Source organism: Myotis myotis, unplaced genomic scaffold (assembly GCF_014108235.1).
Source record: "Myotis myotis isolate mMyoMyo1 unplaced genomic scaffold, mMyoMyo1.p scaffold_m19_p_9, whole genome shotgun sequence".
Taxonomy (NCBI): Eukaryota; Metazoa; Chordata; class Mammalia; order Chiroptera; family Vespertilionidae; genus Myotis; species Myotis myotis.
In genome coordinates, this window is record NW_023416401.1 from 25,323,620 (window position 1) to 25,339,575 (window position 15,956).

Genomic DNA, 15,956 nt, shown 5'->3' on the forward strand with positions numbered 1-15,956 from the left:
GCTGATTTTGAAGCCGAAATCTGAAGGGTGAGTAGGAGTTAGCTAGTTGGGGGCTGTATTCCAGGCAGAAAGAGCAGCTTGGGAAGACTTTAAATGGAGGGAAATAGCTGTGAGGAACTAAAAAACAATTCAGTTTGGCTGAACTGTTGAACTTGAGGAGGAGGTGAAGGGAGAGGTAAGATTGACAATGATCAAGTCATAAAATGCTCAGAAGCCTGTATCCAGTTTCAGTTTGACTGCTAGGAAAATATCTGTAGCTTAAGATACAGATTTATGTCCTCATCTTAAGTCCAAAGTACAGGGCTATCTGACCGTTCCTTAGTGGGCACCAGGGACCGGTTTGGCTCTTTTGCTCAGCCATCCCAGACATGTAGCTCGAATTCTCATTGATACTTCATGTCTAGGATGACTGTTGAAGCCCCACCATCATATCCTTGAAACTGGCAGAAAGCAAGAGAAGAAATTGGAGAGGGGCAAAGCACACCCAGCAGTCAAGTCCCATGTCAAGAAGCATTTTTGAAAGTTCTGTTCACTTTCATCTCATTGGCCAGCACTTGCTAACATAAGAAATGCTTTATGTATGGACATTTTATAAGCATAGGGACATGGCCCTGTCTAGAAGAAAGGAAATTCTGACCATTGGAAGGACAATTACCCTTTCAAGTCACTAGATTACCAATGCATCTGATTGCTTTTCTACCTCTCAAACCTCAGAAGCTCGCTGGCTACTGGGAAGGCTGGGATAGTTCTTTAGTAGGGCACACTGGTATCTTGATAAAATCAGGGTTATATTACTAAGGAACAAGAGGACAGCAGTCTTTGGATCGGTAACTAGCAGTGTACATGTTAGAGGCCACATTAATGAATTTGAACTCTATTGGGAGAAATGAAATGATACAAGTGGTAAGATTTGCTTGTTAAAAGGATAATTCTGGCTGCAGTATAGAAAATATATTGGAGGAGAACAGGGTCAAGAGAGACATATAACAACACAATAATCCATGCATGACATAACTGTGGCCCAGAAGATTGTGGTGATGATAAGCTTAACTGGGTATAAACAAATGACACTCGTTCAGTAAATATTAGATGTCAGTGTGGAACATGTGCAAGACATTGAGCATGGGCCTTAGGACTAGTGGCAAAAAGACACAGTCCTGCTGTTACAGAGTTTAGAGTTTGGAGGAGGCCAAGTGTAAAGTTGCAACTCGGGTGCTAGGCAGGAGTTAATAGCCTATTCAGAGGCCACTAGGTGTTTCCCTTGAGGAAGTGGCATTTGAGCTGAGATCTGAAAGATGAGTAGGAGTAAACTAGGGGAAGAATGGCTAGAAGGGCTCCTTATGGAGTACTGATGGGAGAGGACCAACGTGGATGTCTGGAAACCCGAAGATGATTGCAACCAATGAGATCAGAGGTAATGGACTAGGGTGAGGGTGGTGGGAGGTAGAAAAGCGGAAGGAATGAAGAGATATTTAGGAGGCAAATTCCAAAAGATTTGATAGGTGGGTGTGAGAGAGGAAGGGGCCCAGGGTGCCATCATTGTTTCCGTCTTGTACAACAGGGTGCTTCACCCAGATGGCGAGTTTAGGAAAGAACCAGGTGTGGGAAGAAGGTCATAAATTTGGTTTTGGACATGGTGAGTTTGAGGTGTTTTTGAGACATCAAAGGGGTCATGTTAAGTAGAGAGTTGGACCCATGAGTGTAGGATTTGGATGAGAGCATTGGGCTGGAAAGATAAATACAGAAGTTATCAATGCATAGGTGGTAAGTGAAGCCACGGATGCCCATGAGCTTGCCCAGAGAGAGAGTGGGAATGAAAGAAGGGGTTATAGGATCCAGCCTTAAGGAACATGAAGTCTTTTCTCACATTAGAAAAAGCAAATCATTCCACCCTTTATTCATACATCAAACACTAACCATGGATCAGTGACCTTTAGCCTAAATCCCAAAGCTCTTTGTGTCACCGAGGCTGAGTGACAGGGCTGCAGTCTTCCCATAGTTCCATCCTGCTTTCACCCCTGCAGGAGACCATTGTAAGTGACAGTTCTTATGTGCTTTTCCTAGTTCTAGGGAGAAACTTGTGGGAGTTTTGTATTTCTTTTGTCTAAAAGCCTCTCTGTCCAAGTTGAGATCATCCATTAAGTTGGGTTCGGGCCCAGTATGTTGAATTGTGTAGTTCTTTTGGTTGCTTATGACTGTGGTGTACACATGGTCTCTGTCCTCTTGTGCTTTCTCCCTTTGGAGCAGCAAGGCTCAACCTCCTGTCTGACTGGCTGTGCATTCTCCTGAGCTGCAGCCCGTAAGCTCTGCAGCTTTGCTATGCAGGGGTTCTCAGCTCCTGGGGTCACCCCACTTCCCTCCAAGGTGAGTGATGAGAAGCTAGACTAGCTTGGTTGCTGTCAGTATATTAACAAACCTCTTAGTACCCCAGGCATGTGATGCTAGGATCTGTGGGGCTTGAACAGAAGTCTGCCTGGGGAGAGGGGTCTATATACAGCCCTCTGGAGAGGTGGAATTGTTTGTGAACCGATGGGGAGCCTTCATTCAGCTGTTATGAATCTCAGCCCTGCCTGGAAAAGTCTAGGGTCAGCCGAGACCCCAGGACCACTTCCTGGTTGGACAATGACCTCTTCTTCTGCCAAACCACAGGGGCTTGGCTGGCCTTCCGAGCCAGCATCTCCAGCTGGCTTCAGGCCACACAGTGCCCTTGGAGATGGGAGGATGATTTGGAGCCAATTCCGAAGCAAACAGCCCAGCTTTTAGTCTCTCAGCCACAGTGTGGCTTCTTCTGTATAAACTAATCAGAGCCTGGAAAGGAGGAAAGAAGACAAACTCATTCTGTAGAGTCCTGTGTGTGGAACAAATAGAAGAGACCACAATGCAGGGAAGATTCCCTAGAAGGCTCACTGTAGCAGTCCCCAGGAGGGCGCGGAACTTGATGCTGTGAACAGCACGGCAGCATGAGGCAACACGGGACTGCGCTATGATGTTGTGTGTTCGTTCAGCATTACCGAGCACCGACTATATATTAGCCTCCTTGCTTAGGCAACAGACATACCAAGGCAACCAAGAGTCCTTCCAGGAGCAGACGTGGCCAAGGATAATGGGAATGTAATGTGGGCTATAGCAGAAGTGCACAGAGGACTGTAGCACACTAGAGAGGACGAAGGCAAGTCTTCTCTGGGGATAGCTGGGTCTTGAATGATGGGGACAGGCAATTTCAAAAGGAAAGAAAGCATAGAAAAACAAAATCCTAATCATAGTGATGGCAGCCACTTTTTTAAAAAATTTAATTTTGAGATTGATAGTGTAGCCTTTAGTCCTGGCTCCATCCCTCCTTCTGACCTTAAAACAATTTTCTCAGTTTTCTCATCTCTGAGCTGGATATACTAGTAATAGCACCTACCTCAAAGAGTGTTTAATTAAACGTTATTAAGCAATTACTACATTCCAGATCCTCCATGTACATACTTTTAATCCTTACAACAACCCTGAAAGTAGGCTTATCCATTTTATAGAGGAGGAAGAGTGACATTCAGGTTGCTCATGCTCATATGGATTAAAGGCTGGTGGGAGATTTGAACCCATATTTGTCTGACATCTAAACACATGGCCTTCTAGTCCATGTCTAGTAGGACAGGAATACTGGATGGAAGTAAAGTGACATCATAATGAGATAATGACACCTTTTTGACATGTCCTCTCTGGTTGGTTGGGGTATATCTTGGCAGACCTGCCTGACACCAAATTTGGCTCTTCACTGAAGTAATAGTTGTGAATTTTACTAAGAGACCATATGCAAAATTCTTTGTGAATGTGTTCCCCATAGGGCAGCTGGAAAACCTAAAGCAGGAATTAACACTGGAACCCCTACAAGTCAACAACAAAAAGGCAAACCAGCCAGTAAACAAGAGGGGAGGGTGCAAAAACATTTTAATAGACCTATCACTGAAGAAAATACATGAATGGTCAATAAACACGTGAGAAGATGCTCAACATCATTAGGTACCAGGGAAATGCAAATTAAAACCATAATGAAATACCACTACATACATTCCCACATGGCTAAAATGGAAAGAAAAAAATATTAAGAACAAATGTTGACCAGAAACTCATACATTGTTGGTACAAGTATAAAATGATACATTTTGGAGGAAGGTCTGGCAGTTCCTTATAAAATTAAACAAAAAGACTTGGGATGATGAACACACAATACAGTGTACAGATGATTTGTGGAATTGTGCACCTGAAACCTGTATAATTTTGTTAACCAGCATCACCCTAATAAATTGAATAAAAAATAAATAAACTGTGAAATTTAAAAAAGAAGAAAATACTAGTTGCTATATTTGAAGTTCCAACAAGAGCAAAGGTATTTTTCCTACAATTTTCTAGTACAAATTGCCATATTTTCAATAAACACTGTATAATATTTGTGATTTAGAATCAGATTCAAAACCTTATCTTTTGATACACAAGCAGTCGAGCTTTTTCTGGTACTCAGGACAAGCAAAGGAAGTTGGTACTGAGCTTCCTGGGCCAGAGAATGTCCGCCCAACGTGCTCCTCCTGGAAACATCTTGAAAACAAAATGATTCCCAGATCCTCCCATTTCCCTTGGTTACGGCAGTCAGAGCCTGTTGGCTTAACTCCTGTGTGCTATTGGAGATACACCCCAAGCAGAAGAAAATAAACCCAGGGATCCTGATTTATTTGAATTTTAATAAAAAGGTTGCAAAGGATTCTGAAATTTTTGCTACAAGATTCATTTCAGCTGAATGCACATTAGTCTTTTACTTGGGAGAGATTCTCTGTAAAGAGGCAGGGACAGCAAGAGAGAGGAGTTGGAGACCTGACTTTACTCTGCCAGGACCGACAGCCAGCTGTATGTTGACTGTGGTCATGCCATTTCACTACCCTCTCTTTAATTTTTATTTGATTGACTGATTTTAGTAAGGGAAGGGAGGGAGGGAAGCATGGGGGAGAGAGAAACAGAAGGGGGTTTGGGAGGGAGAGAGAAACATTAATTTGTTGGTCCACTTATTTATGCATTCATTGGTTGCTTCTTGTATGTGACCTGATAGGGAATTGAACCCCCAAACTTGGCATATTGAGTCAATACTCTAACCACCTGAGCTACTCAGCCAGGGCTCACTTACTCACTCTTAACTTAATTTCCTTAGCTGGATAATCCGAGTATTCATCATCTTTAATGTCTTTTCTAGTTCTAAAATAATATGACTTGGTGTTTATGACCGTGTGATTTGGCAGAAAGTTTGAATAGATCTGTCGCCCAAGAACAAACTGGCAAGAAAAAATAAATTAAACATACACCTAACCTACACTTTACTACTAAAAATTTACCCAAGGTAAATGATAAACGTGTCTACAAAGTAAATTGCACAGTGGTCTAGTTCATAATAACTAAAAACTTGAAAGAGCTCAGGTATCCATCATCAGGAGAATGGATAAACTATGGTATCCTATCTAATAAAAGCCTAATATGCTAAGTGTCTGGTCGTCTGTTCAACCAAAGTGTAATATGCTAATGATATGCTAAGGCCCTCAACCACTCGCTATGATGTGCACTGACCACCAGGGGGCAGACACTCCAACCAGTAAGTTAGCTTGCTGCTGTGGTCCAGCTGATCAGGACTGAGTGAGATGGGCCAGACATGCCCCTGGAGCCCTCCCATGGTCCCTCCCCAGCTGGTCAACCTCCTGTGTCCCTCCCCGGCCCTGATTGTGCACTGGTGGGGTCCCTCTGCCTGGCCTGCACCCTCTCACAATCCGGGACCCCTCAGGGGATGTCTGAGAACTGGTTTCAGCCCGATCCTACAGGCCAGGCCAAGGGACCCCACTGGTACACGAATTCATGCACTGGGCATTCATATAATGCAATACTATACAGCAATAAAAAGAAACTGCTGATATAAAAACATGATCTCAAGGACTATATATATATATATATATATATATATATATATATATATATATATTTATTTATTTATTTCAGAGAGGAAAGGAGAAACATCAATGATGAGAGAGAATCATTGATCGACTGCCTCCTGCACACTGGGGATGGAGCCCGAAACCCAAGCATGTGCCCTTGACCTGAATCAAACTGGGGACCCTTCAGTCCGCAAGCCGATGCTCTATCTACTGAGCCAAACCAGCTAGGCCTCAAAAATATTCTTGCCATGAAAGAAGCCTTACACAAAAAAGTATACATACTAATTATTTCATTTATATGAAGCTCTGCAACAGATTAACTTATTCTATGAAGAAAAGTCAGAACAGAGGTTGTCTCAAGGTGGGGAGGGGGAGGAATGATTGGCAAGGGGCGTTGGCTGACTTTCTCAGGCTTTAGGCATGTTCTGTATCTTAAGAGTTTGGGTACACAGGTGAAAAGTATTTGTTGGACTCAGTGACTTTTCCCTTCATAGTTGTGCATTTCATTGTATGTAAATTTTACACTAAAAGAAAAATGTAAACAAATATTGAACTCTAGTTAATGATAAGCATGCTGAAATATTTACTTATGTCTGCAATTTATGCATTAAAACATACGATGAGCTGAGGGATTTATAGACGGATATGTGATGAAGCAAGTATAGTAAAATGTTAATGGTGGAATCTAGAACAGGTGTTCATTCTTTCAATTTTGCCATATGTTTGAAATTTTTCATAAGAAAAGGGCCAGTTATTTGGGGGTTTGCAGGAAAGCTCTGCCACCAGAGGAGCTAGTTCTAGGACAGAGCAAATGAAGACACTAGAAGCTGAGGGAAGCAGGAGCAAAGCCCTGTTACCTCGCGAAAGTAATTCATCTTTTTCAGTCTGTCTTCTCAACTACCACCGAGGCATTCGGTGATATTATGCACTTTCTCGTGGGTGGGGCTTCGTCAAAGTCGGGGGAGCCTCAATCCAGCGCCCAGCCACGCCACAGACCCACCACCCTCCCGACCCTCCCAGCGCCCAGCCCACTTAAACGCGCCAGCCCTCAAGGGCCTCGCCTGCCCGTTGCTCTGGTAACCGCACTCCCGTTTCCGGGATGGTGCCGGAAGTCACTTCTCATACGCTCTTCCGATTGGAGACTGGTCTTTCGTGGGGGCGGGCGCTGTTGGGGGGCGGAAGCAGCCGCAGGCATGGCGGCAGCAGTGCGGCTCCCGGTGCTGGTGCTGCTGCTCCTGGGGCCAGGCGGCCGGGGCCGTGCAGAGCCCCCACGCGACAGCCTGCGGGAGGAGCTCGTCATCACCCCGCTGCCTTCTGGAGACGTAGCCGCCACATTCCAGTTCCGCACGCGCTGGGATTCGGAGCTGCAGCGCGAAGAAGGTGAGAGGACGGCACTGGACGGAGAAACTAACTGTGACACCTGCTGGGAGTGGGTGGGGGCAAGCCTTGCGGGAGGGGCCTAGTCCTGGTGGGGTTCTGGCCCGTGGGCGAGGAGCCGGACACAGTGGGTCGGTGGGGGGAGGATGGGATAGTTATTGAAGAATCTCATTGTACCGCTGATGAAGCCAAGGTCCGGAGAGGGGCAGCGACTCCCAGCCCAGTGCTCGCTCCGCGGCTCCAGGCTGCCACTCTGAACTTCAGTTTGAGCCCTCTGTCCACAGCACTGATGATGATGTTGCCGGTTGCCATTTACACCGGGTGCTACGTTCTGGGAAAGATTACTAGGAAGAAATTAGAGGTGTAGAGCGGTAAAGGCACTTGCTTAAGATCGCATCGCTGGTAACAGTCTGGTCTGGAATTCAGATCTCTCTGATCCCAGAGCCTGGGGTCTACTGCTTCTTTGGGGTGGCCGGGAACCCTCCCATCAGGATCATCTCTCACCTGCTTCCCCCTTCTCTAGTTTCTCATTATAGGCTCTTCCCCAAAGCCCTGGGGCAGTTGATCGCCAAGTATTCTCTCCGGGAGCTGCACCTGTCGCTCACTCAAGGCTTTTGGAGGACTCGGTACTGGGGGCCACCCTTCCTGCAGGCCCCATCGGGTGCCGAGCTCTGGGTCTGGTTCCAAGACACCGTCACTGAGTGAGTGCGCACCTTGAGGCCTGTTGCAGGCCATGGCGGGGCTGTGGCAGGGGAAAGTGTTATCTTGCCTCTGCCATTGGGGACAGCAGTTCCAGCAGGCAGTAATTCCATGGGGATAAAGCTGCCGTGGAAGTAAGAAATATTGTTACCACGGAGTGACATGCTTTACTTTGCTGAATATACTTCTTTCCCCTACCTACTTCCAGACCGGAGGTAACACAACACATAAGTATCTCTGCAGAGGCAGATAACAAATAATTGAAGCTTACTTGGATGTAAGGCCAAACAAAACACTGTTGGGCTAGAATGGGCTTATAAGATGCCAGATTTCTATATTAGAGGAATTGCTTTTGTTTGGGAGGGGTTGGAGTTGGGTATTGCTACTGTACCACAATTTCCTCTTAATTCCACTAGGAGAAATCAATTGCACAAGTATGATAAGATAAATTTTAGGGCGATAATAGGGAGTGGTGGGGACTGTGGCAGGCTACAAAGCTTGAGAGGATGGCTGACACTCGTCCCCCCTGGATTGTTGGTATGGGAATAGAGGCCTACTGTTGTAAGATACTCTCATGTTTGTTTGTTTTTTTAAGAGATACATGAAATCTAGATTTTATTGTGAAAATTGGCAAATTTAAATATCAGTAAGAAATTAAAAATGTAAGACATGCTATGTGGGTCAGTGTTGTGCACACCAAATGAAACACGATTCTGGTTTGGGTTGAGCTTTCAGGCTTCAAGTGTGCAATCTTTATATGAGGCTCAAAGCTTGGAGCGATTGAAAAGCCCTGAACAGAGGATTATCGGAAAGCACTAAGGTGATATCAAATGAAGAGCAAGCAGTGCCCCCCCCCAAACTTGCCAAGGCTTCTACCTGAACACTAGTCCCTACCTTTCCCCCACCTGCTCTGCCATCACTGTCTCCCCTCAGCTCCTAACTGCCTGTAATATGGAGCTGATGTTTAGATGCCTAGTTTTGTGCTTTCTATGATTAATATAGAGAGCAAATCTGGTTTGGCATTTCTCTACGAAGAAAATACCTAATTTGATAATGCTGTGTTTTTGTGTGTTTTATTTTTTAAAATCCCAGAATATTTGTTTCCCCTTGTTCCATAAGTCTTTATAGATGTAAGACCTCCCACCTTGAAGATAGAACCCAGACTTACTTACCTTCCTGCCCAGGGTCCAGAGAAGTATGGATCAACGAATGTTGTCAGCCTGTGAGGCGTGGGCACTTCACATGGTGTTGTGAAACCCATAGGCGACTCAGACTTGCTCCCTGTCCCCATTGCTTACAGCCTCCTGGTTGAGGAGAAACGATGCTTAAGACAAGATGCTGCCACCACTTAGCCATTCCCAGGAGAGTCTAGGGAGAGGCTCAGATGGTCAGAACCACAGCAGCACAGTTGGAGGCTGTGGTTGAGGAGGGAGCCTCCTTAAGAGTGGGCAGAGAGGAGTAAGGGGGGCGTTCCCAGGCAGGAAGAGGAATCACCTGAGCAGAGCTGAGTGGCTCAGGGAGCGAGGATGAAGGGGCTGGGGCAGGGGCAGTGATGCCGTTCCAGCTCCATCAACTAGCCGGTCTAATGGTGTAGCAGCCAATGCAGGCTTTGGGACAGGAGCAGAGGCTGCTCTGGGACAGTGGGGGGTTTGTGTCTCCATCCAGTGTAGATACATCTTGGAAGGAGCTCAGTAACGTCCTCTCAGGGATCTTCTGCGCCTCTCTCAACTTCATCGACTCCACCAACACGGTCACCCCCACTGCCTCCTTCAAACCCCTGGGGCTGGCCAATGGTGAGAAGCCCTATGGCCCTTTCCTTCTCCTTGTTACCTCTTCCCCAAACCCTATGCTTCCTTTCCCTCAGCTTCCTCTTTCCTCCGTGGGGCCAGATCATAAATCCCCTGGGTGTGCAGGCCCCAGAGAAGGCTTCCCAAGACTGTGCTGTCTGTGCATTGCCTTCTCCAGGGGGAGGAGAGGTCCCACTCCCAGCTGGGACTGTTAGGGTGGTGGCGCCAGAGGCGTATGGGGAGCAGGAGAGTGGGTCTGGAGGAGTGGGGCCCCAGACAGGCCTCTGTCTTCCGCAGACACTGATCACTATTTCCTACGCTATGCCGTGCTGCCGCGGGAGGTTGTCTGCACCGAGAACCTCACCCCCTGGAAGAAGCTCTTGCCATGTAGTTCCAAGGTGAGGCCAGAGTGGTCTGAACATGGGTGGGAGCACTGGAGAGTGGCTGGAGTTAGCAAATGCCCTTTCACTGCCCGTCAGCCAGGTGTGTTTACAGATAACCTCTGCCTCATGCCCAGGTGCCCAGGGCACTGACCTTTCATCTCTTCCCGCCTCCTCCAGGCAGGCCTCTCTATGCTGCTGAAGGCTGATCGCTTGTTCCACTCGAGCTACCACTCCCAGGCAGTGCATATCCGCCCTATTTGCAGAGTAAGTCAGGGGAATGGGGGTGGGTGCCATCCAGAGGCTCTGAGAGAAAGTGCAGGCAAAGCACGTAGCCCAGGCTGAGCCAGTAGTAAATGGTAGATGCAGTGATGACTTCTTGGGACATTGGCCGCGCACCAAGGAAACCAAGTGGTTGCCTGGCAAGCGTTCAATAAATCTTTGTCATGGAGCTTAGTGGTTCAGAATAGCCACGCAGTGTACCTGCTAGCTCAGCCACTCGCCGGCTGGCATGACCTTGAGTGAATCATTTTGTTTTTCTGAGCCTGGTTTCCCCATCTGTCAAGTGAGAGTAATGGTAGTAGTTCTTCCCACGGTTGTTGGCAATGGTTCCAACTGATGCATAAAGCTGCTGGCACAGGGTATGGCACAAGGTCAAGTGCTCAGTAGTGAGTGGTAGCAAATCAATGGGTAGGAGGATACATTGTAGACAAGGGACCACGTCCGGGTAGAGTCCCAGCGGCTCTGGGGTTGGAGTGATATGTCCTCATTGCTGCTGTCTGGCCCTTGGATAGAATGCTCGGTGTACCAGCATCTCCTGGGAGCTGAGGCAGACTCTTTCCGTTGTATTTGATGCCTTCGTCACGGGCCAGGGGAAGAAAGGTAAGCTACCATGGCAACCTATCTCTGCTCACCCGTTGCCAGCCCCACCCTGTCTGTGCACATCAGTCCTAGTCCCAGCCCCTGCTCAACCCTGCTCTCTTCTCCCCAGACTGGTCCCTCTTCCGGATGTTCTCCCGAACCCTCACAGAGCCCTGCCCCCTGGCTTCAGAGAGCCGAGTCTACGTGGACATCACCAGCTATGGCCAGGTACCAAGGTCTCCAGCCATAGCCGTTGCCCCATCCCCAAGGCTGGTCTGCCCCTCTGCTCACTTCTCAGCCCTGCCCTGTGTCCCCAGGACAATGAGACATTGGAGGTGAACCCGCCTCCCCTCACCACGTACCAGGATGTCATCCTGGGCACCCGGAAGACCTATGCTGTCTACGACTTGCTTGACACGGCCGTGATCAACAGCTCCCGCAACCTCAACCTCCAGCTCAAGTGGAAGAGACCCCCGGAGAATGGTGGGTGAGGGTGGGCCACCACACACTGAGATGTCAGCTCATCATCATGCGATAACAGGCTAGTGTTTAGCTCAGATCTCTAGAGTCAGCATCTGGTTCTACCTCCATTTCTCCGAAGCTCTCTGACTGTGGCCAGGTTCCTAACCTTACTGCCTCCTCTGGAAAATGAGGACAGAAACACCTCGCAGATTGGATGAGATACCTAATGTACTAGTAAAATAGGGAGTTTGTCCATGCATTCATTTCATCAACAAACATTTTTTGAAGACAGAAGATAGCATCTGCATTTGAGAAACAATGTCTGCTAGTTGAGGCAGACATCAAACAATTAATTAATTGCGATTGAGTTCATTGTTACCCAGGAAAAGTGCAGAATACCATGAGAGCACCTGGTGTGGTTGGCAGGGGCACAGAGCTCAGCACATACGCGTATTTAGGAAATAATAGTAGTTCTGTGTCGCTGTGGGCTGGGGGAGATGGGGATGATTCCAGAACGCAGGTTTCCCAGTTCTGATAGCAGAGTTCTTCACCATGTCCTCTGGCTCTGAGACCTGAGTGGGACCTGGGGAGTGGCAGTGGGGAGTGACCCTATCCTGGAGGAGCTATTAACTGCTGACTTTGGCCTACGCAGAGGCCCCGCCAGTGCCCTTCCTGCACGCCCAGCGGTACGTGAGTGGCTACGGGCTGCAGAGCGGGGAGCTGAGCACGCTGCTGCACAACACCCACCCGTACCGGGCCTTCCCCGTGCTGCTCCTGGACATCGTGCCCTGGTACCTGCGGCTGTATGTGCACACCCTCACCGTCACCTCCAAGGGCAAGGAGAACAAGCCAAGTGAGAGCTCGTCTCCCCACCCCTGCCCACCCCGCTCTCTCTCCCCCAGGTCTCCCAAACCCTCATTTCTCAGGGTAATTCCTGAAGTCCGTACCCCAGAAAAACTACACAGGCAGAAAACGTTAGGGATAGTTTGACAAATGGAAAGGGTAGCCTCACTAATGCCAGGTCTGGAGTAATTTATAAAGCAAAAATGATCCACACATAGACTGGTGATTCTTAGTGAGCCCTGAGGAGGGCGGTAGTTTCCTGTCTTTTTCACTTTCTCCTTCCTGGGGCTCCAGGCACAATCTTTTGTGATGGTTCATAGGCTCTTTCTGCTAGTGGAAGGGCTAGCAAGAACAGCAGAGTATTGGGAATAAAGAAAATTACAGGCCTGGAGGTGATGGTTTTTGCTTCCTTGGGCGGGAAGAAGTGTTGTTTTTAAACTTTATTTTCTATTATTTTTCTGAAGGGGAGTCAATATTTCCTGATTGCTTTTGTTAGGTGCCAGGATGGCAATAAATAAAGCACTTATTCTCTGGAGTGGGGAGAGACTGATGCTTCAGAAAGGGCTTCTCAGGGAAAGTCATCGCACCCCCTGATGGCCAGGCTTCACGTCTTCTTGAAACCCCTCTGTCGTTTCCTATGCTTTCAAGCCTGTGGTTAATAGTTTTACTCACTGTCAGCACCACTACTTGTACCACCTTCAAAATACCTGCTTTGAACATCCTATCTATGTATTTTGTAGGGTTATTTATTTTTTCTTTTTTTTTTCAATTATGTATGAGACCAAGCGTCCCTGGCTGCTACAGGAGTCTAGCAGACAGGTATAGTTAAGAAACAACTTTATTTTGAGCAGGGGGAACGATGTAGGGTTATTTTTACCTTTTGCTCTGGAAAACTTCAAACATAGCTGGAATAGTGCAGTCAGCTCCCCTGCACCCACCAGCAGCTTCAGCAGTCTCCGGCTTCCTTTCATTTTTTTATCATCCCCCCTTCCCCCTCCACACACACTTTTTTTTGGTGTGGCTGTTTTTCTGCTGGAGTATCTTAAACAAGTCCTAGACATCATGTCACTTCGCCTTTAAGTATTTTAGTATATGTCTCAACAGATAAAGGACTTAAAAAAAATATGGCCTATCATTATTATTCCTGTTTCCCCCAATATCTTAAAAAAAAATCTCTCTCTTTTTTAAAAAAATTATTGATTTGAGAAAGAGAGAGGAAGGGGGAGAGAGAGCGAGAGAAATACCAGTTTGTTGTCCCACTTGTTTATGCATTCATTGGTTGATTCTTGTATGTGCTGTGACCGGGGATCAAACCTGCAACCTTGGCGTATCGGGACAAGGCTCTGACCAACGGAGCTACCCGCCCAGGGCCTGTCTCTTTTAATCTGTAACAGTTTCCATTTTTTGTTTTGTTTCGTTGGGCAAGCTGGGTCATTTGTTGTACGGAATGTGCTACATTCTGGATTTGTTCTGTGTCAGTGTTTACATGTTCCTCCATCCCTGTCTTTCTTGGGTACTGACGGTTAGTGTTAGAGACTTCCTTAGATTCAGGTCCCCTGTTTTTGGCAGGAAAATGCCCAGGTGGTTCTGTGAACTTCTTGTTGCATCACTTCTGGCACTTGATGTCTGCTGCCCAGTTTTCGTGATGTGGAGATTGATCCGTTGCTTGCCTGGATGGCTGCCCTGGAAGCACCTTTTTCCTTTTTTAAGACCCTGCTCCCTTCCCTGAGCCTGCCCGGCTTCTCTGATCCAGAGCCCACCTCCAGGTGCCCAGATCCGGGCCTCAAGGCCTCGATAGGTGGGACAGGAGGTGCAGGTAGTCTGACCCCAGGGAGGAGGTATGGGGGATGCTTGAGCCGTGCCTGTCTCCAGGTTACATCCACTACCAGCCTGCCCAGGACCGGCTGCAGCCCCACCTCCTGGAGATGCTCATCCAGCTGCCGGCCAGCTCTGTCACCAAGGTCTCCATCCAGTTTGAGCGGGCGCTGCTCAAGTGGACGGAGTACACCCCGGACCCCAACCACGGCTTCTACGTCAGGTGGGCGCTGACCCCCACGTGCTGCCCCCGCCCTCCGGACCCACCTTATCTGCCACCAACCCTGCCTCACGGAATACCCGCCCGCTTCTTTGCAGCCCGTCTGTCCTCAGTGCCCTCGTGCCCAGCGTGGTGGCGGCCAAGCCTGTGGACTGGGAAGAGAGTCCCCTCTTCAGCAGCCTGTAAGTGTGACCTCGGGGGCAGCGGCTCAGATGGCCCGGTTCCTGCAGGGTGGGCCGGGCTCAGTGTTGCCGGTCCCCCAGCAACGTGGGGATTTCACTCAGTCCTAATAAGAGTCCCAGTGGCCTGCCATGTTAATACGGACTTATAAAATGATTCTAACGTTTCCAGAAGAATAGATAGGCGAGAAGAGCAGTATCTAAAGCCTATATTTTCTCACTGATGCTCTTAGCAAGTATTTGGTTGAGCACTTATGGAATGCCAGGAACTCCAGAGAGTGCCTGCTGCCCAACAGTAAACAAAAGGCTTGCCCCTGCCCGGCGACTGCTAAGCACCATGAAAACGAACCATCCTCTGCCTTCTCTAGGGACCCCGAGAACCGCCAGAGGGGAGGCTCTGCTCTAGAGAGCAGCGGGGTCCCAGGTGGTGCTGGGAGTGACCTGGTGGGTGTCCAGGAAGGCTTCTCCGAGGAGGCGGCCTTTAGCTGAGAACGACGGCGGCTGTGGAAGAGGCAGCCAAGTGAGGGCAGGGCCCTTTCCCGCAGCACAGGCAGCTCTCCGTCAGCTTTAGGTGTGGGCCTTCATCTCAGATGTCTCCTGTTGGAAAGGCTGGGAGGCTAAGAACTTTGGAAATCCTGACCGCCGAGCATTGGCCCAGTGCAGCCCGAGGGGAATGGGGTACGATAGGGAGGAGCAGGGGTCCTGCCTCACCACTCCTCACTGACCCCCAGGTTCCCAGTCTCCGACAGTTCTAGCTACTTCGTGCGGCTCTACACGGAGCCGCTGCTGGTGAGCCTGCCAACGCCGGACTTCAGCATGCCCTACAACGTCATCTGCCTCACGTGCACGGTGGTGGCCGTGTGCTACGGCTCCTTCTACAACCTCCTCACCCGGACCTTCCACATCGAGGAGCCCAGAACGGGCGGCCTGGCCAAGAGGCTGGCTAACCTTATCCGGCGTGCCCGCGGCGTCCCCCCGCTCTGAGACCCTGAGACCTGACCCTCATAGCCCGGCTGCTCTTTCCCTCTGGTGAGGTGGTGTGACCCCAAGGACTGTTTCTGGAACTTGCTCTCTCCAAAGTGCCCCTGGGCTGGGCCAGAGCTTCGAGCTGCTCTGTGTAGTACAGTAGCAACCAGCCAGCGTGGCATTTGAATTTAAGTTAATTTAAATTAAAATTTCACTCCCCCCCACTGTGCTAGCCACGTTTCAGGTGCTCAGTAACCAGAGTGGTTAAGTGGCTACTGTACTGGGCAGACATTTCCATCAGCGCAGAAAGTTCTCTCGGGCAGCACTGGCCTCGATCCCGGCTGTGGTGTGGTAGATGGGATGTCCTGGTTGTGAAATAAAAAATGACTGTTTCCTTGGTTCTTTGCCTCCTGTCT

The 15,956-nt window shown here is 48.7% G+C and overlaps 1 protein-coding gene across 1 annotated transcript; it reads left to right on the forward strand.

Moving 5' to 3' along the window:
- The first annotated feature begins 7,109 nt into the window (after positions 1–7,109).
- Positions 7,110–15,941, forward strand: PIGT (phosphatidylinositol glycan anchor biosynthesis class T). Its single transcript, XM_036322179.1, has 12 exons — positions 7,110–7,331; positions 7,852–8,029; positions 9,693–9,820; positions 10,112–10,212; positions 10,375–10,461; positions 10,989–11,076; positions 11,186–11,283; positions 11,373–11,538; positions 12,170–12,370; positions 14,233–14,398; positions 14,494–14,577; positions 15,306–15,941. Exons 1-12 carry the CDS (start codon positions 7,145–7,147, stop codon positions 15,556–15,558), a joined length of 1,737 nt encoding a protein of 578 aa, XP_036178072.1. The 5' UTR covers positions 7,110–7,144; the 3' UTR covers positions 15,559–15,941.
- The last annotated feature ends 15 nt before the right edge of the window (positions 15,942–15,956 follow it).

Excerpts from the sequence above, each read along its gene's own strand:
- PIGT (XM_036322179.1), top strand. The coding sequence starts at position 7,145 with ATGGCGGCAGCAGTGCGGCTCCCGGTGCTGGTGCTGCTGCTCCTGGGG. Across the intron at positions 9,821-10,111 it reads ACCCCTGGGGCTGGCCAATG|ACACTGATCACTATTTCCTA; the intron begins GTGAGAAGCCCT and ends TGTCTTCCGCAG. Across the intron at positions 14,578-15,305 it reads AGTCCCCTCTTCAGCAGCCT|GTTCCCAGTCTCCGACAGTT; the intron begins GTAAGTGTGACC and ends ACTGACCCCCAG.